The sequence below is a fragment of the Lemur catta genome, chromosome 12 (assembly GCF_020740605.2).
Source record: "Lemur catta isolate mLemCat1 chromosome 12, mLemCat1.pri, whole genome shotgun sequence".
Taxonomy (NCBI): Eukaryota; Metazoa; Chordata; class Mammalia; order Primates; family Lemuridae; genus Lemur; species Lemur catta.
Window position 1 is genome coordinate 20,547,553 of NC_059139.1, and position 21,906 is coordinate 20,569,458.

At 44.3% G+C, this 21,906-nt stretch overlaps 1 protein-coding gene across 1 annotated transcript in view; it reads right to left on the minus strand.

Moving 5' to 3' along the window:
• MTMR12 (myotubularin related protein 12) overlaps positions 1-21,517 on the minus strand; it is a 71,331-nt gene extending 49,814 nt beyond the window's left edge. Inside the window, exon 1 of the mRNA XM_045565794.1 lies at positions 21,266-21,517. Coding sequence (XP_045421750.1) covers positions 21,266-21,346 — 81 coding nt within the window. The 5' untranslated portion in view covers positions 21,347-21,517. The remainder of the gene's footprint in view (positions 1-21,265) is intronic.
• Between the last annotated feature and the right edge of the window lie 389 nt (positions 21,518-21,906).

The window sequence follows — 21,906 nt, forward strand, 5'->3', positions numbered from 1 at the left end:
TAATTGAGGGAGGCACCTCAATTCTTTTTTCTGTGGCTCAGAAACTCCTGAAATTAGCAACACCCGAGTTGGCTCCAATTACATCAAACTTTAACTATCCAGGAATGTCTGAAGCCATAGAAAAAGAAATGACATTTTCTATTAATAGCATTTGTTTTCTAGCAGTACACTGTGATTTAGGTCATTATGCATCTTACCTTTTGCGATTGAAAGTACTATGAACCCACTACAAAACCCAAAGAGTAGACTAGTGGCTTTCTTAAGAGAGCAGCACATCTGAGGAAGGGCCTGCTCAGGTATGCTGTACAAAAGAAAAGTTATGTCAACCGATTTTATTTAAAGTAGATCGGCCGGGCGCGGTGGCTCACGCCTGTAATCCTAGCACTCTGGGAGGCCGAGGCGGGCAGATTGTTTGAGCTCAGGAGTTCGAGACCAGCCTGAGCAAGAGCGAGACCCCGTCTCTACTAAAAAAATAGAAAGAAATTATATGAACAACTAAAAATATATACAGAAAAAATGAGCCAGGCATGGTGGCACATGCCAGTAGTCCCAGCTACTCGGGAGGCTGAGGCAGGAGGATTGCTTGAGCCCAGGAGTTTGAGGTTGCTGTGAGCTAGGCTGACGCCACGGCACTCTAGCCGGGGCAACAGAGCGAGACTCTGTCTCAAATAAAATTTAAAAAAATAAAAATAAAATAAAAAAATAAAGTAGATCAAGTTGCTGAAAGTCAATTAACAAATTGAGAATAAAAACCTATATAAGCACTGGAGCACTGGAATTTAAGGTGCCGTGCTGTACACAATCATCACTAATATCTAACCCTTCTCTGGTTAACACTTCAAAAAAATTATAAACACACACTATGCAATTCTTTAAGTACCCTCATCACCACCACCACCAATTGCACGTGTCATCCCCAAAATCAAAATACACATCAGTCCTAAGAAAAGAAATAATCTAGAGGACTCCAAAAAAATCAAAGTGTATAAATAGAAATCATAAAGAAATCTTCCCTTCAAAAAAAGGTTTAATTGAAGTTTTTCTTTCAATGTGGTTTTCAGAAGTTATCTGTTTGGGTGGTGGAGGGGGTAGGAAGAACAGAACAGAACATATTCACTGGCAATGTCTGTAGTCTCTTCATCCTTGTATTTCACAATCACTTTTCAAACTCCACGAGAAAAACAAAGAAAGAACTAACAAATATGCAGACATTACAATATACTTAAGAGAAAACAGCTATACCATCCTTTGCTTGGTGATCCCGGAATGAACATGGTTGAATGGAGGAGAGGGAAGGTAGATACCAATGAGGGTACAGGAGCGCCCACATCTGGATGTGCTGAGTCCTAAATGTGGATCTCAGAGTGAGTTCCAAGACAAGATGGAATTCCTGTATGTACATCCTACTCCTGATCATACTGTGTTCCGAACGCGTAAAGCTGTTGTCTTCATCAGTAAATTTGCTGGACAAATGATTTAAGACTGTCCAACTTGACCTTTACAAATGAACAAGTAAATTCAATCTCTTCCTTCGTGACATTACTACTACATCTTTACTCAAGAGTCACTTGTGGACAACAGAAATCACAAATGTCCAATCTGAGAATGCCAGTCTACTGTTCCTCTTTCCAAAGTGGGTACAGGGCCATCCCTTACTGAGGTTGAGAGGTGAATAATGATAAACATTTCAGGAGCCATAAATGGCAGCTATTATTTAAAGACCTTTATACTTATCAACTCGTTTAATCCTTACAGCAGGCCTCTGCAATAGTTATTATACCCACAATTATCTCCATTTTACAGACGGAAAACACCCAGCTAGCACACGGCAGACATGGAAGTCAAACTCAGGTATGCTGGCACAATCTGTGCCATACAGTCTCTTCTGTGAAAAGAAGGAATGAAGGTAAAAAGGAAAAACAAGACAGAATGAGCAGTGAAATAACTGCTAGCCCCACCTGAAACCAGGTCAAAGCAAGCATCACAGAAAGTGCCCAAAGAAAGCCTCATAGAGTGTTGTACAGAGGCCAAAAGAAGCTAAAGGAAAAAACAACAACACACGCCTACACCCCATGAGTAATGGATCTAAGTGACACTGGCCAGCTGCATGGGGAAGAAACTGGGGGCTTCTCAACACCAGCCGAGTTACCTCTCACAACTTACTCCACTGGGTCCTGAGTCTAAGGCATAACTCTCTGATCCCCACCCCAACCAACCCTGGAGAGTTCAATGGGAATCTTCTGATTCACCACACTCCAGAAAAGGCTCCACGCATGAGTAACACTGCCATGTACTGTCCGGTCAATTCTGTGTTTCCCTTCAAGCGTATATTGTCTTGAGGTCATCCTAAGAGCCCCCCTTTACAGTTCCTCCCACTTTACCCTCAATATCCAATCTATCACCAAATTCTATCCATATAACCTTTAAATAGATCTAGAACCCACCCATGGTGCTCTCTTCTGCCCACCAGCACCACCCTATTATTATCTCTTACCTGAACCCCTGTGATAGCTTTCCAACTGTTTCCCTGCATCTTCATAAGCCATTCTCCACCCTAAAGCAGGAGTGGTCCTTTCAGAACACAGCCTGCTTTGGCTTAGTCGTGGAATGAAGACAATGCCCTGATGTGGCCTACAAGGCCCTGCACAGCCTGGCCTATATGTACCTGTCTAATCTGGTCTCCTACCATCCTCTTCATTCTTCTGTGTGTTTGGTCTTACGGGCCTTCTTTCAGCCTCCCATACCTGCCTTGCTTCTCTCTCATCTTGGGTGTTTTATAGGCAGTTCCTCCTGTTTGGAATGTTTTTATTTCCCCTCTTTGCCCTGTGAATTTTGTGTTTCCATCAGATACCAGGTCAGGGGTTATCTCCTTAGGGAAGTCTTCTCTGTTACCGGGTTCTTACAGCCCCATATAGCTCTCCCTCCTAACACTTGTTACAACTGCAATTTCATGTTTGTTTAATTATTTAAGTTGTTCTCCCCATCTATCTATAAACCCTTTGTGGGCAGGTCTTTGTCTGAGTTTTTGTTCACCATAGTTCCCCAGAATCTAATACGGTCCTTGAAAATAGTAAATACTCAAAAGATTTTGTTGAATAATTTAGTAATAACTTTAAGTAGTGAGAGGTTTTAAAAACACTTAACACTTTTATATAATTTTAAATTTCCTAATAAGCTGACTCTAAAATAAGCAGGGACCAGAGAAATATACGGGAGATTAAGACACAATAGCTAAGCTGGGGCACTAATATGCATGGCATCACCAAATGCTCTAATCATATCATAAAGTACTAGAGAAAAAGAGCATTCCGCTAAAGACTGCCACATATGTGGTATTAACAGAAGCACTGTTACTGGTGGAGCCCGTCCAGAGAGAACTGCAGCAAGGCCACAGTAGCGCACAGGCCGGGTATATCCCAGGATCTCACAGCCAATCCAACCAGCATCCGATGACAGTTGCCTCTGCACTATCTCTGTTCTTTGGGATGGCAGGAGCTTCTTAAACCATCAGCTGGTTTCAGAGACGGGCCTAGAGTCCCCCCCTTAAGCCTCTATTCCTTCAACTCTGATACTTCCTGCCAACTGCCTATCAGCAAATGGTGACAATCTGACTTCTGCAGCTGTGAAATGTGAGAGAAAATTCCTCACTGACTCCATTAACTATCAGGTTCAATGTGCAGGAATAAAATATATAGCAGGAAAGATATGGTTCTTTAACAATCAGGCAGAACTAGTTTTACTGGTTATGCTGACAGACTCTTCTTGAAAATGAACTCATCTGAAAGTTAAGCAAATTTCCAACAAGCGAGTCAGTTAAAAATGGCCTACCTGCTTGGTACAGCATCTCTTGCTACTCCACGTGAGTTTGGACAAAGCTTGTTATTATGGCACAAAAGAACGGCAAAAACTGCTGGCATCGGGATCACAGCATGTCCAGATTTTCAAAACTGGGACATCTCAGTGGCCCAAATTCAATTAAAATAGAGGCATGACACAAACGAAGAGCTGCTCTGCCGGAGTGGTAGGATCAGGGCTGGACATTTTTGTTGTTAATTCCTGTTTCAATGTTTACTCCAGTGTTATGCTACTCTTTTTGTTTGTTTTAATTTAAAAAGAAGATAAAGACATGAAAAATAAGTCTTCCAGTTTCTGCGAGTTTTATCTCACAGATCAAAGGGAGCTAGCTACATCTGTTCTGGGTCCCACTGCGAGTATCAACAGTTCCCAGAACCCACAGCTGCCACTACCCCCACATCATCTGAGAACTTCTAAGAACCTTGCCCAAGCTGAGCCAGAAGCACTCCCACTCTGGCAATGTCTAGGCCAGACAAGATATGAGAATTTGAGAATTGCCACCCATTCTTCAGCAAGCTTATGGCCCAAAGGAGACACACCTACTGGAACCCACATCGTATAGCTGGCTCAGCACTGAAAAAGTTGTCAATCTGATCTCTTCTCAGAACTATGTCTCTGGGAAGGAGTGGCCCAAAATACAGGGTTACAATGAGCCTGAGTCAATATTCAAGTTGTATGTCTGGTTACTCAGAGCTGCAAAATGACACACCTGTAATATATATCAATTCATTTCAACAAATAGCTCCTGAATATCCCAAATACCAAATGCTAGGTATAAAAAGATGAATAGGAATTGACTTTCACCTGCATGAAATTCAGAAGAAAAATCATTAGAATACTGGGTAATCAGTGCCATAAGTACTAGAAGCCTACCAAAGATTCTATCCCTACACATTATCTCATTTAATCTCACAGCTCTGTTCACTACCATTATTGCTCTCATTTTATTTTTTTTTTATTTTTATTTTTTTTTGAGACAGAGTCTTGCTTTGTTGCCCGGGCTAGAGTGAGTGCCGTGGCATCAGCCTAGCTCACAGCAACCTCAAACTCCTGGGCTCAAGGGATCCTACTGCCTCAGCCTCCCGAGTAGCTGGCACTACAGGCATGCGCCACCATGCCGGCTAATTTTTTCTATATATATTTTAGTTGTCCATATAATTTCTTTCTATTTTTAGTAGAGACGGGGGGGGGGGGTCTCACTCTTGCTCAGGCTGGTCTCGAACTCCTGACCTCGAGCGATCCACCCGCCTCGGCCTCCCAGAGTGCTAGGATTACAGGCGTGAGCCACCGCGCCTGGCCTGCTCTCATTTTAGAGATGAGGAAAACGAGACTGAGCCAGGTTAAGAGAAGTGGGCCTCAAGCCTTGATTTACCTGACTAGAGCCGTGTTCTCAACCACAATCCAACCTGCCTCTCCCTCCTGACTACGTCCTCCTCCTGGACACTGTTTCCTCCCCTTGAGTTCACACGCTCTCTCATTTACTGAACAATCCTTTCTTATGTATCTGCTCTACTGCAGGCAGAGCAAACACAGGAGTGAACACAACATACAGCTCCTACCTTCCTAGAGTACGCAGCAGCCTGACACCACCATCAGCATTAATAAAGATATGTGCTATGTTGGAGGGTGTACAGGGTACAACGGGAACACAGCAAAAACACCTGGCTGCATTCAGAAAGGGTCAAAGAAGACTGCTACTATCAGAAAGTGTCATTTATACTAAGACCTGAAAATGAGCATAAATTAGTTCCAGGAAGAATTGCCAACACTCTCTGGCTGCTCTTGCTCAAGTCTCCTTTCTGGGTAGGGTCCTCTTACCTCCCCCCAAGCTCTGTGTTCCCTGGATGAGCCCTTCCACTAAGGAGTTTCAACAGCTTAGGCTGATGACACCCAAATGGCTCTTCACTCCAGATCTGTCTTCAGAGCTCTAGACCCAGATACCTCGACGGACTCCTGGCCACCTGCACTGGAATGTCCCTCAGATCCTTCAAATTCATATTTCAAAATCAGCTCATCACCACCCCCTCCTTCCCAAACCTGTTCCTCTGGGCTCTGGGTCAGGACTAACCACCCAGAAAGCTGGGAGTCATTCTTAACCGCTCCCTGCCTTTCATGCCCTGTGCTCTGCTTTCTCAGCAGCTCCAAACCCATCCACATCTATCCATCTCTGCTGCCACTCTCTGACTTCAGGCCACCATCATCTCCCACCTTACATGCTCCTGACTACCAGCCTCACTGCCTTCCTCTGGCCCCCAGTGCACCCACAGGGCACCCCCAATCCGCTGTCTCCAATCCTGCCCATCTAACTCACCGTCCAATCCACTGTCCACACGGTTCAGGTCCTCTGTGAGGCTTTCTCTGCTCCAACCTCCCTCTGTCAGAACAGTGAGGTGCCCCTTTTCTGGATGCCCAAGTCACACTCTGCATATGCCTTCATTACAGCACTTTCCATGCTGTGCTACAAGTCTCTTCCTTGTCTGTCTCAGCAACCAGTAATGCAAACTGAAGGCTCAGGCTGTACCTTTATAGATTTTTAGCTTCAACTCTCAGCACATAACTCCTGACAATAAATTGTCAATAAGTCTACTGAAAGAGTAGATACATGAAAACATACACACAGACAAATAATTCTTGATTCCTGGTAATATTCTTCAACCCTAGGCATAGTTCTTGAGAGATTAAAGAAATCGCTTTATTAAAAATTCCTACCTAGCCCGGGCGTGGTGGCTCATGCCTGTAATCCTAACACTCTGGGAGGCCGAGGCGGGTGGATCGCTTGAGGTCAGGAGTTCGAGACCAGCCTGAGCAAGAGCGAGACCCCGTCTCTACTAAAAATAGAAAGAAATTATATGGACAACTAAAAATATATATAGAAAAAATTAGCCGGCATGGTGGCGCATGCCTGTAGTCCCAGCTACTCGGGAGGCTGAGGCAGTAGGATCCCTTGAGCCCAGGAGTTTGAAGTTGCTGTGAGCTAGGCTGATGCCAGGGCACTCACTCTAGCCCGGGCAACAAAGCGAGACTTTGTCTCAAAAAAAAAAAAAAAAAAAAAAAAATCCTACCTAAATATATGATTAGTGTTAGGTATTACTGAACTATTGTCACATTCCTCCCTCAGGTGACTTCCTGAAATACATTCCAGTCCCATCAATAAAGTAGGGGCCAGACTTTCTCAAGGTCAAACTTTAAATCTGGAGTCTTCTTGGGCATGGTGGCTCACGCCTGTAATCCTAGCACTCTGTCTCCAGAAAAAAAAAAGAAAAAGAAATCTGGAGCCTTCTTACTGAGCATACAGACTAGAGACTGAATGCATCCATCTACTATCTGGTTCTAGTAGGCTAGAAATCAAAGTAAGATTTCTTTCCTGAAGCTGATTCCTAGGGGCTGCTGGTTGCCCACACCTGGCCTGAGGGCGTGGCTCCCTCAGAGCTCCCAGACTAGCAGGCTCATTCCCCAAGCCCTGCAACTCCAAAAGCATGACAAGGTGGCAGCTCTGTTGCTGACCACAGCTGTATTCCACTAATTACATACCACTTTTGGCAGTTACAGGCAACAATTACACTGACAATAAACCAAGTGAACAGCATGTGAAGCCAGGGAGGCAGACATGCAGTAAGAGGCTAACTGACAATCTCTGTCTGGTCTCAAGGTAACAGACCACATACACAGAGCCAAGCCGGTACCTGGTCTTTAAGTACTCTGCTGTTCACTCATTATGCAAATCAGTTCTCAGCCTTAAGAAGTACAGGCTGAGTTTCCCTAACCGGAAATTCCAAAATGCTACAAAATCTAAAACTTTTTGAGTGCTGATGTGATGCTCAAAGGAAATGCTCATTAGAGTATTTGGGATTTCAGACTTAGGGATTAGGGATACTCAATCTGCATTCATTTCACAGAGCTAGTTGGAAACAGAGCATTTCAGACTAAGCATCTACTATTCACAAAGATGCATGTGTAACTTAAATACATAAAAATATGATTTGTTGGAGATTTTACTACATCTCCTTTCACATGTCATATGTCATTTATCTTGACCACAATTTTTAAGGTGTTTTTAGCCCCATTTTACAGGCAAAACCAATGAAGCTGTGAGCGTGTTCAGGTTCACATAGCTAAATGGATGGTGAAGCCAGACTCATTATCAGTTCTGACACCAAGCTCAGTACTTTTGATCCTTAAACTTTATGTAAAACCTTTATTAAGATATCATTCACATGCCATACAATTCACCCAGTTAAAGCATTTTAATATAATGTTTAATAATATAAAATGCTGAAAAGGTGTTCAGTATTTTCAGAGCTGTACAACCATCATGACAATCAATTTTAGAACATTTTCATCACCCCCAAAAGGAAGATTTTAACGCAAAGTACCTCATGCCAAAGCTGACCCATTATTCCCCCCTCATCTCCCCATCCATGCCTAACACTGTCTCCAACTCTCGGCAACCGCCAATCTCAAACTTTTCTCCCATTACAAAGTAATACCATCAAGTGTCCTGTCAACTGCAACAAGTCTCTGGAGCAGGGAAACAGGCAATGACCTTTGACAATGAGCTACTCTGACAGCCAAGCAATACTTACTCATTGGCCATTCTAAATCCTTTCACTTTACATCTACTTTTTTCCCCTGACATCAGATTTTTTTTTAAAGGAAGAGAGTAACTGCTCATTAAGAGGCAACTTAAATTCCTTAGTCTGTTTTGACAGCTCATCATTTATTGAAGGGCAGTGAAAGCATTACTCATTCAAGATTCTTAGCAAGGATCACTGTCACCAGGCATTTGCTAGGCCCTTAAACTACCCAAACACCATATAGAATGCTCCCTAATAAAAACTCATGTTAGAGAAAAAATGTTAAGACCCAAATACTAGTGTAAGTCTCAGACCCCATAGATCTGACCTCACCAAACAGTTAATTGGTTTGGCTCTCTCATTCTCTGCGAGCCACAGCCAACAAAGAGAGGTCTGCTCTTTGATGGAGTAAGGAGCTGTCTCAGGAAGCAAAAGGGCAGCTGGAGACACACCACAGGGGAAGAACTAGGCTTCAGGATCCATGACAGGTCACTGGTTTCATAAACTAAGTGCCACAGCAACAGCTAAAAGGAATATGTAAGGCAAAGCATCTCATGTCAAAGATTATTATTGGGGCATAAAGTCTGAGATTAGAGGCTGGGTATGGGAGCTTATGCCTGTAATCCCAGAGCTTTGGGAGGCCAAGGCAGGAGGATTTCTTGAGGGCAGGAGTTCAAGAGCAGTCTGGCCAACATAGCCAAGACCCTGTCTCTACAAAAAAATTTTAAAAATTAGCTGGACATGGTGGTGCATGCCTATAGTCCCAGTTACCTGGGAGGCTGAGGTGGGAGGAAAGCTTGAGCCCAGGAGTTCAAGGCTGTACTGAGCTATGATCAGGCCACTGCACTCTAGCCTGGGCAGCAGAGCAAGACTGTTTCAAAACAAACAAACAAAAAAAAAAAAGACTGAGAGTAGAGTCAGAGGTCACACTAAAGGCCTATCATAATTCTCAACCTAAACTCCAAGTCATAGTCTCCAAGAGAAATAAAAAAGAGCCTCTGAATGACATTCCCACCAGCCACCTTCTAAGGTCCTCTCCTGCAACGGGTCCCATGTGTCACCAAGCCCAGGGCCATGGTCTATTCAGCACTCTCTGAAACCACCCTGAACTCCACAAGGCCACACTGAGTGTCTGACACTACAGCCCTGACCTCAAGGAGCTTACAGTTCTATTGGAGAAACAAGCCCCACAGACATATAGCAATTACATATAAGGAGTAGAGAGCAAATACTCAACTGCATCACCTAGAACCCAGAGCTACAAACAACCTGTACCATGGACAAAAAGAAAGGGTGAATGCCAGTTATGAGGAAGACTTAAGAAGGCAAACAGGCTAAAAGGGCAAAAGCCCTAGATATTGCTGGGTGTTTTCAAACTCTGCTCCTCACACCCTCTCTCTTATTTTCTTTTTTTTTTTTTCGAGACAGAGTCTCGCTCTGTTGCCTGGCTAGAGTGAGTGCCGTGGCGTCAGCCTAGCTCACAGCAACCTCAAACTCCTGGGCTTAAGCGATCCTCCTGCCTCAGCCTCCCGAGTAACTGGGACTACAGGCATGTGCCACCATGCCCGGGCTAATTTTTTCTATATATATTTTTAGTTGGCCAGATAATTTCTTTCTATTTTTAGTAGAGACGGGGTCTCGCTCTTGCTCAGGCCAGTCTCCAACTCCTGACCTCGAGCGATCCACCCGCCTCGGCCTCCCAGAGTGCTAGGATTGCAGGCATGAGCCACCGCTGCCCGGCCCCTCACTCTTATTTTCTATTTTTGGGTTTCCTATATGATTCCATTTGAAAGAGCAGTTCTCAACAGGAGATGAGGGGAGATGACAGCTGAATGTGTGAAAGAATGCAGATTCCTACTGCTCATGCCCCTCCCCCAGGGCATATCCGAATCTCTAAAGGGTTCCTTGAACAAAACATGCTTAAAAACACCTAATCCAACTCTTTTTATATTGGGGAATGAGACCAAATGAGGTAAAGAGGCTCCCTCAAGGTCACACAGAAAAGAAATAGCCAGAGCCCAGGCCTCCCAAATCCAAGCTAATGCTCTTTCAACAAAACAGAAGCAGGTGGGATCTTGAGTGAGCCTTGAAAGCGCGCCAGGATTCGGATCAGTGGAAGAGGCAGGGGAGTACAGGGCTCTTAAATGAGAGAATGACGGTAGCAGGAGGCTGGCCGTGGTGTGGAGGTATCTCTGGTGTGGGGGTATCTCAGAGAGCAGTGGGAGGTGGAGTGGCTAGTTAAGGTCCTGCAGTAGGTGGTCTCAGCACAAGGGGAAGCTACACAGCGGGCGGCCGGGAAACGAAGACAGACCACCACGGAGGCCCCCACAAAGGGCACCCTGGGAACTGCATTGGTTTGGAACATGGGTGACTAAGGAAAGAGGGTGGGGCTGGGGAGGCTGACTTAAAAGGAGGAGGCCAAGATGAATTGGAGATCTCAGTTCTGAACTTAACACGCTACCCAAATCCGAAGTCCTTCTAGAGAAGCCCTTGAGACACAAGGGAAGACACTGTTATGGGAGGATAGAAAGGAAATCCATGAAATCACTCACTGAAAAAGAAAACTGTGCAGGAAGAGAGGCCTTCTGGATAGGTGTGGCATAGTCCTAGAGAAGGACAGCACCCCTGGCTCCAGACACACACCTCAAAGAGTACCAAGGAAGAAAATGCTGGAAGGGAATGAGGTTAAATTAACTCTTGTCACCATCAGGACCTGTACCGGTAGCCCAAAGAACAAACACATGAACACACACACACACACACACAAGAACAAACACATGAACACACCCCCCCCCCAACACACACACAGAGCTGCAGCTTCTGGGCTGGTGAGGAATAAAAGGAACTACAATTAACCTTTAATAAACACTTACTACATGCCAGGTACTGTGTTAACAGCTTTCCATGGATTGTCTCACTTAAGACCAACAACCTTATAGGCTAGATACTCTTATTATTATTCCCATTTCACAGATCAGGAAACTGAGGTTCAGAGAAGTTAAATACCAAGCCCAAATTCACAGTTAGCAAGTAGCAGAGTTCTAATTCCTAAGTCATGCTCTTAACTACCACATTATATTGAAAGTAAAGATGGCTGTGCTGGGATGCATACAAGTGCCAGTAGAGAGGTGTCAGGTGGCAGTTATGGGACTGTCATTGTCTTATAATTTAAGCTAACGGATGTAACAGCAGCTGCAGAGACACATGGCATTACCATCTGTGCCTCCTCCTCCACCAACTCCTCCAGAACTGCTCTATAAACACTGGGTTAGTTGAAGAGTTAGGGAAGCCCTGGAGTAGAAAGACAGGAGGAGCCAGGGGACAAATTAGAAAGGAGCTCATGGGCTCACAAACGCCAGACTGACCTAATTGCAAAGCAGCATGTCACAGAAAGAAAGACTCCTTAAAGAATCTTGGAAAAACTCCTGCATGTCCTAGCAGTAACCCTTAGATTCTATTCCTCAGGATTCTCTGTCACACACGTGTACACACGCCTTATATAAGGCATAGGGACAGACGCTCCAACCACCCAGTCCCAGTGCACCTGTGAGCCTTTCAAGTTGTCCCTCTTGCCTGCCTGGTACACCATCCCTCCCCTCCCACACCAAATCCCACTCTGAGGCCAACCTTTCCAAGTCCTACATAGCCCCTGCATGAGACCAGATGCAGCCGTGGGTTCTGTAGCTGGCCCTTCTCTGTGCCTGCGAGCATTCTGGTGACCTGCCATCTCCCCAACAGAATGTGAAGCTCCTGAGTACAGACTGTGTCTTTGGATTCCTAATTTTGACAGTGTTTAGCAAATGGTAGGTCCACAAAAATGTTGCTCAAATAATCTTCCAGTTCAAGTTATTATTAATAATAAGAACACCTGGCAGTTGCTGAGTATCGGCCATGTGTCAGGTCCTGAGCTGGATATAAATATACATGGTTTACTTCTCATCCTCAAGCCTGCAGGGAAGATGCCTATTCACAGGTGAGAAGAAGCAGTCTCAGAAAGGTGAAGTCATATGTCTAAGGTCACCAACAAATGGCTGAGCCAGGATCAGAATCTTCCAGAGTCAAAATTTCTTGCACAACGTCATGACACCTTGTTTCCATCCCCAAACTCCTACTATGATTAGTTTTTTCCTCAGCTGTCCCTCTGCTATAGCATCAGCCCCAGTGACAGCCACACCCACACTATGCCAAGGACCTTCATCACATACCCCAAAGGGCCCGCACCCCTTCTCTGCCAGTGGACCATACCTGCCATACTTACCGAGCTACTCAGGTAATCCTTATAGGTACATCAGGGGTCCTCCTGTCACCCTTTTAGCACAGACCATTTTTACTAGCAGGTAGCAGATAGAAATCATTAAAACAAAAAGGAAAAAAACAGCTACTTCTCCAGAGAGTAAAGCAACATAAAGGGATTAGTTGGGCAAATGAACATGAACCTAAACTAGGCAAGCTGGGGTGGGTAGTGCAGACAGGTGACAGGTAGGTAGGTAAGTATGGGGTGAGAAAAAGAAGGGCCAATAGACCGTATTCGGAGTCAATAGAGAAGGCACCAAGCATAAACATGGAACCCAGCCCAGAAGTCCTTGGGAGATAAAACATAGGTATTTGCCGATGCCAAACAATTCATCCCTGGGACCAGAGCCCCAGACTCTCTTCTTTAACTAACAAGATGTCCAACACCACAGACTGGCCCACTGGGGAAAGTGCTATTCCTAGTGCTCTGCACAGACAGAAGGCACATATTCACAGGGAGACCCAGAGTGAAAGGGAATCATTATTTCTCCCAAGTACAGGGACACATTGGGAAGTTCATCTTAAGGAATTCAATTTTACATCTGAAAAAAGGTAGTAACATAGGAAGATTTTTGATCTGAAAAACTGGGCTCATTCACTTCAAGGTATTCTCAGGTATTTTGAAACTCTTTTAACAAAAACAAAAACATTGTTTGAAACTGGGGTTGACAATCTGTCACAAAAGAAAGGTAGTCTTCAACATATTTTGTCATCGTGGCCGGGGCTTCCCTTACCCCCACCCATACATGAGCCATGCCTCTCTTATGGCTGCAACACCTCCCTTCCTGAAAAGCAAACAACTAAAGGCTTAGCATGCCACCTTTGAAAGGCTGCCCACCAGCCAGGTCTACAGGAAATGATGAAGGACAGGGCACAAGAGAGAAAAGCGATGACTATTATCGAGGAAAAACATTTAGATATGAAATCAAAACAGCATGACCTTACAACTGCCTTTGAAATAGATAAACAGTTATTACCGCCAGAGACAATTTGATTTTACTTATGCTAGTTATAATTTTACTTGACTTGATTCACTCATATCTTAAGCGAATCATTGAACAGATGTGATAAATGGACAAAATTTAACCTTTGACACTCATTAAAAATGAGGGAAGAGGGAAAAGGAAAAATAAGTCCACCTGATGAAAGTAGCAAAATGTCAAAGGCCAAATGTTAATAGTGATAAAAGGCAACAACTAAGCATTCTCGTTAGGTTGGAATTTTAAATAAAACCAAATTATTATCAAATGTATAAAGGAACTAAGAAAAGAGGAAAAGAAACTTTTAGAGATCGCAAAAGATATTCTAAGAAAAAGTTACCACACAATGAACTTTCCTGGCATGATAGCCTGGCAACAATCACAAAACAAAATACTCCATGTTTATTAATACCTTAGCTGGACAGATTCTGTACTCTAAAGTCAATAATTAAACACTTTCTGAAACCATCCAAGTGGCTCTGACCAACAACTTCTGAATAACAACGTAATAGCCCACATATATTAAAGGCTAACTACGTGCCAAGTAGGCTGCTAAGGGCTTTACATGCATAATTATGTTTAACATTTATAAATGTTCATATATACCTATTGTATAAAATGAGTATTATTATTCCCATTTTTCAGGTAGAAACCGAGGCTTAAACTGACCTTATTCATAGCTAGTATGAAGAGTTACTGACAAGTTTTTGCTTTCCTCAGAGTTGTGATACACGAAGTATGCACAGGCGAACAGAGGAGAGCGACGCCCTAGGGATCTTTCCATCTCTCTGACAGTTTTACCCGCCCCTAGAGTCCCTCACCATTTTTACCTGCCATCTTCTTCCAAAACAAGATTAGAGGTTAAAAGAATAATTCCAGTTCAATGCTACCACCTAAGCTTTCTCAAGAGGTTTATTTTAAATGATTCATTCTAAAGACTTAGAAGACATTTTCACATGGCACCCATCCACCATAAAACTCTTCACTGAGAGTAAACTTAGGGTACTGGACTGAGACAACTTTGATTTATCAATGTGGCTGAACTTGTGTTTGATAAAAACTCCATCTACCCATGATGTCTACCTCTATTTATGAAACCTCAGGTAGGTTCCCACAGGTGGCTACTGGGGGAATAATCCTAACAAAGCTGAAGTCTCAGCTTGAGCCCTTTTCTGAACCCACATGTTCTCTTGTCAAAGGCTGCAAATCCACTGCCTTCCTTGTCCTCTCAAAAAAAAACCACCTCAGAAATCATAAGCATAACTAGATAAGAAACTGAGAGTGGTTACCTGCTGGAAAAAAAAATCAAGGTACATGCTCTACCCATATGAATCATTAGTACCATCTTCAAACATGATAACCACATGCAGGTTATACATTTTTATACATATTATGATCACAACTATATGAGACACACACCCATGGACAAAGCCTAGACATACTTAAAAATGGGATCATTGCTTTGGGTAGGGTACCATAGTAAGGTGATTTTACTTTTCTAACTTCCAAACTCTGCAACTTTATTACATGGTCTTTATCCTAATAAGGTATGCATTTTTTTTAATAGCGATAAGATTTTTTTGGCCCCTGAAAATCAAATTCTCTCTACAGCACACCATCACATAGGATGGTTTTAAAAAGTGCAAATATTACAAGAATATTCAGCATCCTGTTGAGGATGTTCGGAAAAAGATTTAGAACTTAAAACTTCTAAGTCCCACAGCCTAAGATTCTGACAGTAGCCTTGACTTTAACATTGCAGTTGGAAGTAGGGTGCAGAAGAGAGTCTGGCTCTAAGATAGTGGCTGCCATGTGGCAGCTGTTCGATCAGGCTGCAGGAAGTGTTGCTTGGCAGAGCCTCATGATGCCTTCTGATGTTCCATCTGCAGAAGTTGTGTGGTGTTGGATCTGACCCAGGGAGATGCCGCAGGAAGTACATGCAGGAGAGAAAAAGCAGAAGCTTTGGACAGATCATCAGGCTAAAGCCACAGCTAAGAAAGTGATCTTTTTAGGAAGAACTTTTAATGTCTTTTGATGGCCTGTTAAATCACTATGAATGACTCCATACTTAAAGGAGAAAATTCTGCAATTAAAAAATTATGGAGAAATAGAGAAAAAGTTATGAATTCTTAAAAAAAACGGCAATGGAGCTAGCCTTTGCTTTTAGGGGTATTTTTATTGCTATGACTGAGGCACGAGGTCTCTTTTAGGATATGCCAATCTCTTCTAGTTAACATCTATTCACCAAAGTCATCAAAGTTGTGGTCCAACAAAAAATCACCACAATAATCTCATCTATTTTGTAGACTGACATATCTCCACTCCACACCTAGAATAATACCTGATGCTGAGTAAATATCAGTTGAATTAATTAACTATATCATTGGAAAACATCACTTCTAGAGACTAAAAGAGCCAAGAGGTCCCTATATCTCCCCAGCAGTCATGAGGCTGATAATCTAACAAAAGCTAAGAAAGAAAATGCTAATAGAGAACACCAATGAGAAAGTACTCTAGTGTGCAAACGCCAATCATGATATAAGCATGTTTCACTAATAATATTCCTTACATTCATAAATATAAGGATAAGAGAATGGGCCTTGGAGTCAGACTGTCCTAGTTTAAACCCTGGCATCAACCCTTGCTAGCTGTGACCTTAAACAAGGTACTCAGCCAGGTGCAGTGGCTACACCTGTAATCCTAGCACTCTGGGAGGCCAAGGCGGGAGAATTGCCTGAGTTCAGGAATTTGAGACTAGCCTGAGCAAGAGTGAGACACCGTCTCTACCAAAAAGAAATAAAGAAAAAAAAAACCCAGCCAAGCATTGCGGTGTGCGCCTCTAGTCCCAGCTACCTAGGGAGGGTGAGGCAGAAGAATTACTTAGAGCCCAGGAATTGGAGGTTGCAGTGAGCTACAGTGATGCTACTGCACTCTACCCAGAGCAACAGAGTGAGACTCTGTCTCAACAACAACAACAAAATGCAACTGAACACCCCTCCTTACAACCCCCCACTCCTTAAAAAAAAAAAAAAAAAAAGCAAGGACTTTCCTGAGTTTCAGTTTCCACATCTGAAATAAATGGCAGGTAATAACAGCACTCACTTCATACAATTGTTGAAAGGATGAAATACAGCTACTTCTTGGGACACAGAAGTAGCCTAATAAATATTAGTAATTATTCATTTTTTATTTTGCATATACCCACAATCATATCTCTGGGAAGAATATATAAGTTCTCTTCTTCCTACCAAAAGAAATGGTCTTAAATGAGGAGTAGGCAACAGAATGCATTCTTTTCCCTGAGGGATAAATGGAAAAAAAATGGCTTTTAAAATCATATATATATATTTTTTGACCCTTAACAATCTTTCTCTCTCTTTTTGCCTCTTCTTCCCACGTCTACATAAAATCTTTCCTGAGCCCCTGTAGGCCTGGCTTAGCCACTGGCACTGCTGGCTCTTAGGAGGTAGTTCTTATCTCTGTTCTGCAGTAACACTGTGCCCCAGGGCAGGACATTTAACTTTGTGGGGCCACAGTTTCCACATCTGTATAATGAAGAGTACAGTGGTGGAGTAGATGATCTTTAACTTCTCTTCCAAATATAAAAAGCCATAAATAAGTAGTTGATGACTATTATTAGTACATTCACATCAAACACTGACCAAAATTCTTAGAAAGTACATTTTAATCCTGTTTGGAATACCACACAAAAATGAGCTCAAGTACAGCAGCACTCTGAAAGCTAAATTTTGCCTGGTCACTTATAGAGAACACATGAGCACCCGAAAGCTTTTATTTAAATTAACTCCCTTACCACAATGGGGCTCTTATTAATTCAGAACTTTCTCTTAAGACCACCTAATGGTCCTTTATGTACAAGCTTCAGTCACTAAGCATTCTAGTCACTATAAATTACCAAATCAGTGCTTATAATTTCAAGGTAACTGAGCAGAGAACTGATAGTCTGGAAGAATCAGAATTGTCATTCAGCACCAGAGAAGGTGACTAAGTAGAAAGCCATTTAAAACTCAACTACTTTCTTTGACTCTGTGTTATCTAAATTCTTCTCACTGTGTTTCTGTTGAGGAGAGGAGGTCTAATTTAAAATGACATTGTGGGCCGGGCATGGTGGCTCATGCCTATAATCCTAGCACTCTGGGAGGCCGAGGCAGCAGGATTCCTTGAGCTCAGGAGTTCAAGACCAGCCTGAGCAAGACCAAAAGCAAGACCTCCATCTCTACTAAAAATAGAAAATAGTAGCCGGGTGTGGTGGCATGTTCCTATAGTTCCAGCTATTCGGGAGGCTGAGGCAGGAGGATAGCTTAAGCCCAGGAGTTTGAGGTTGCAGTGAGCTTACAATGAAGCCACTACACTCTAGCCTGGGCAACAAAGTGAGACTCTATCTCAAAAAATAAATAAAATAAAATAAAATGACATTGTGGGTTAACAATTGACATGGAAACATCTTTACAATACACATTTTTGGTGAAAAGGGCAGACTACAAAACATGAGCAGCAATATTGATCCCATTGTGGTAAAAAACCATACATATAAACGTACACATAGACCTGATAGAACACACTTCAAGTTGTAAGTTTATAATTTTTCTTTACAATTTTTTTGGCATATATGTATCCTATTTTTCTACAATGAATGCTTATGGCTTCTGAAATAATAATTCAAACAGGCATTTCATTTAACAAGAAAGCTGGATCTGGTATCCAGACTAAACCAGATCCCTCCCTAGAGCACAGCTCAGCATTCCTCACAGAGGCACTGACATCCTTCCTACCATGTGCCTGGGGCTGAGCTGGGGTAGGGGTGCTAAGATGTTTTTAGGTACCAACCATCACATACCACCAAGATGGCCCCAGATCTCTCCCTTCCATTCACCTCAACCTTCAGAGCCACTGGGTTCCCACTTACTAGCTTTACCAATTTGTAACCCTCTGAGAAGAGTTTATAAAACATGATCAAAGATACTGAATTCCAGTTCTGGTTTCTAACTGTCACATTCACTGATTTAGGAGAATCTATGACAGAAGAGTCTAGGTTACTCTGGCAGAGATCCAATTTTAAAAGTTGGAGTTAACTACTGCCCCTCATTTTAGGCTGCCCAATGCCGGTTCTTTCTGATCACAAAAATAAATAAATAAATAAGCTCATCATGTTTAAAAGCAACATCTTCAAATACAAGCACTTTTGTTTTTAACACCAAGTACTGACTCTTGATAGATTCTCTGGCATATTAAAGGCCGCCATCATTGAACCTTCCAAGATCTGATCAGCCAAGAACAAGCTTATCACCAGGTGTGGGTATCATTACATTATAAGGCGTAAAGGTTGTTCTGACAGCTCTGTCATCTACCAACAAACAGGTGTTAAGGAACTGTGATTTCCCAGCTAGTAAAAGCCATACAAAGATAAGTGACAGCAAGACATACATCAAAGGCAGTAAAGACGAAGGCAATATGGGGGAAAGGAGAATAGAAACAACAGAGGACAATTTTCAGAAGAGTGTTCTAAGGAACTCCTCCCACTGGGTGAGCCAAGAGTTTACCAGACCCAAGGCTCTCAGAGGCACAAAGCTACACTTCAATGCTGTTCACGTGCATTTCCCATAGTGTGATATCTGGCAAAAGCTATATACTTAAAAATAAATTGCTTTCTCACCCTTTCCTGCCCTTATCTTTTAAAAAACCATCCACAATTTTGATCAGAACCTCATCCTGTTACAAAATATGTTAAGCCAAACTACAAAAAAGAAGCATAGCGTCTGCACAGCATTATTTTAATGCAAGACAATAAAACTGCCAACTATAAGGATCTGAAAAATGTGACCACTTCAGGCTTATTTTGGGGTTGAACCACTCCCTTCACTAATTATCCCTCAAAGGAAATATATCAGGCACTGTGGGCAAAGAGGGAAAACATGTCTAATTACATGTGCACTTGGTGGATGAAGAATTTGAACATTCTTGAACTCTGGCCATATTTCAGAAGACTTTCCACTTGTAGTTTCATCTCAGTGAAGAGGAATGGTTAAAGATCAACTGCATTTCAACTAGGACTCAATCTAAAAAAGACACAGAGAAACTGTCCACATTACTTAGAGGTGATACCACAGGGGAAGCCTGCTGAAAATTTCAGATAACCCTGACCCCATGTATCAAGTGCTAACAGAGGAAGTGGTTTGTATTTTTAAATGAGGACCAGAAGTAAGACCCATTTCAAGAATATTCTCCACTGGAGAAAACACATCTTGAATTTAAAGAAACATATGCAAAGGCTTCAGGCCCCAGGAGGTCTTACAGCAGCAGTCCCTCATCAAGACATCTCATCCATAGCCCACCTGCTTCTGCCTTACATAGATGGGAAGACATCTGAGACAATGAATTTGGTAGTACTTCCGCTGGAGAGAGAAGCAGAAAAAACCTTCACAAATCCCAAATGAGAAGGCATCTAATTAGGCATATGGATTAAGAACTACTCAAGAAGCCTTCAGCATGGTCTACAAGTTCTGATGTCTCTAACCTCCTCTCCTATAACTCTCCCCTTCGCCCAGTGGGCCTCTGACACACCGGCTTCCTTACCTCTCCTCAACCCTCCACGCTCCCACTCCATGGCCTTCACGGGGACTGTTCCCTCCTCCAGGACTGCTCTTCCCTCAGACCCCTTATATCTTCAAGTCTTGGCTCAAAATGCCACCTTAGCGAGGAGGGAAAGGTTGCTTCTTCATTCTCATGACACTTATTGCCTTCTAATACCCCAGATAATTTACTCATGTATTACATCTATGGTTTGCCCTGTTTCTCCTCTCCCCCAAGAGGGAGAGGAGGGGATCTTTGTTCTGTTCACTGATGTATACCACAAGCGTTTACAACAGTGCCTGACAACATGGAGCTCAAAAAGTATTTTCTGAATGAATGAATGAATGAACTTCTTGACAGTAAAATTCCAGGACAGCGAGAGGGTGGAAAGGGTAATGGTGAAGGGGTGAAATGAAAGGGAGAAAGAAACGACAGGGGAGAATTCACAAGGAAGAGGCGGAGGCCGGCTGAGGCCAGGGCCGACCCACAGTTTCTCCTCGCCGTTCTGATGGGAGGCGGGAGTGGGTGCACCGTATCCCTCCAGCGGCATCAAATGGCACGTAGAGAGCTGAGACAGACGAGCTCTCTGGACTCACCAAGAAAGTCCCAGGGCAAGACAGACCGGGGCGGGTCCCCTCGGGGGCCCCGACCTCCACCCCTTCCCCTCCCAACAGCGCCCACAGCCCCAGTTCCCCTCCAGTGTCCCCAGGGGCGCGCCGGGTCCCAGTACCTTTCGGGCTTGGGCCCCTTCACCTGATCGCCAGCGAGCTGGGCCCTGCGTTCCGGCACCTGCCTACCCGCCCGGGGGTCCCCACCCCGGCCCGCAGGGAGGTCCCAGCGCGCCCCTGCAGCCCCGCTCCGCCCGCCTGCCCCCGGCACAGCGGCAGGAAGCGCCCCGCGGCCCTTCCCGCGGTGGGAAAGGGGCTCCCAGCGCCCCCCGCCCGACGCCCCGCCCGTGCGGCGCCCCCTCACCTCAGGGCGTACGTACGACACGAAGGAGGGCTTGGGCGCCTTGGTGCCGCCGCCACCGCCGACTACCCCTTTCCCCAGCATACCGCCGCTCCAGGAAGCAGCGACGCGCGGGAGCAGAGGCTGCAGCTCGGGCTACAGCTCCGGCAGCGGCGGCGGCCACCAGCACTAGGGGCTGGGGCTCCGCCCATCCCCAGGGCCGCGGTAGCCGTGGTGCCGCCCGCATCCGGCTTCGCCGCTGACACCGCGAGCCCCGCCCAAGCCGGTGAGCCCCGCCCAGCCCGCGCGCCTGCCCAGCAGGCGGGGACCCGGCGGCCAGAGGCCACGCCCCTCCATTATGGTAGGCGGGCCCGACCTGCCGGGATTTGCCACATTCCTGCGGCAAAGCCCGCCCCCTTGCGTTCTCTGATTGGTCAGAGGCGCTGCCGGTCGAGCCCCGCACCAAGCCTCTACTTGAATAAACCTGGAGAGATGTTTCCTCTAACCAATCCAGAGAGCGTTCTCTCCGGACTTCCTAGCGATTGGATAACGAGGATATCGCCGTCGTCCAATGATCCTGAGGTCACTAAGTGTCTTAGGCAGAAGTTCAGGACAGTCGTTTTCTTCCCTTTGCTGGTTGTTTTGGAGTAAAACGTCCAAAAGTG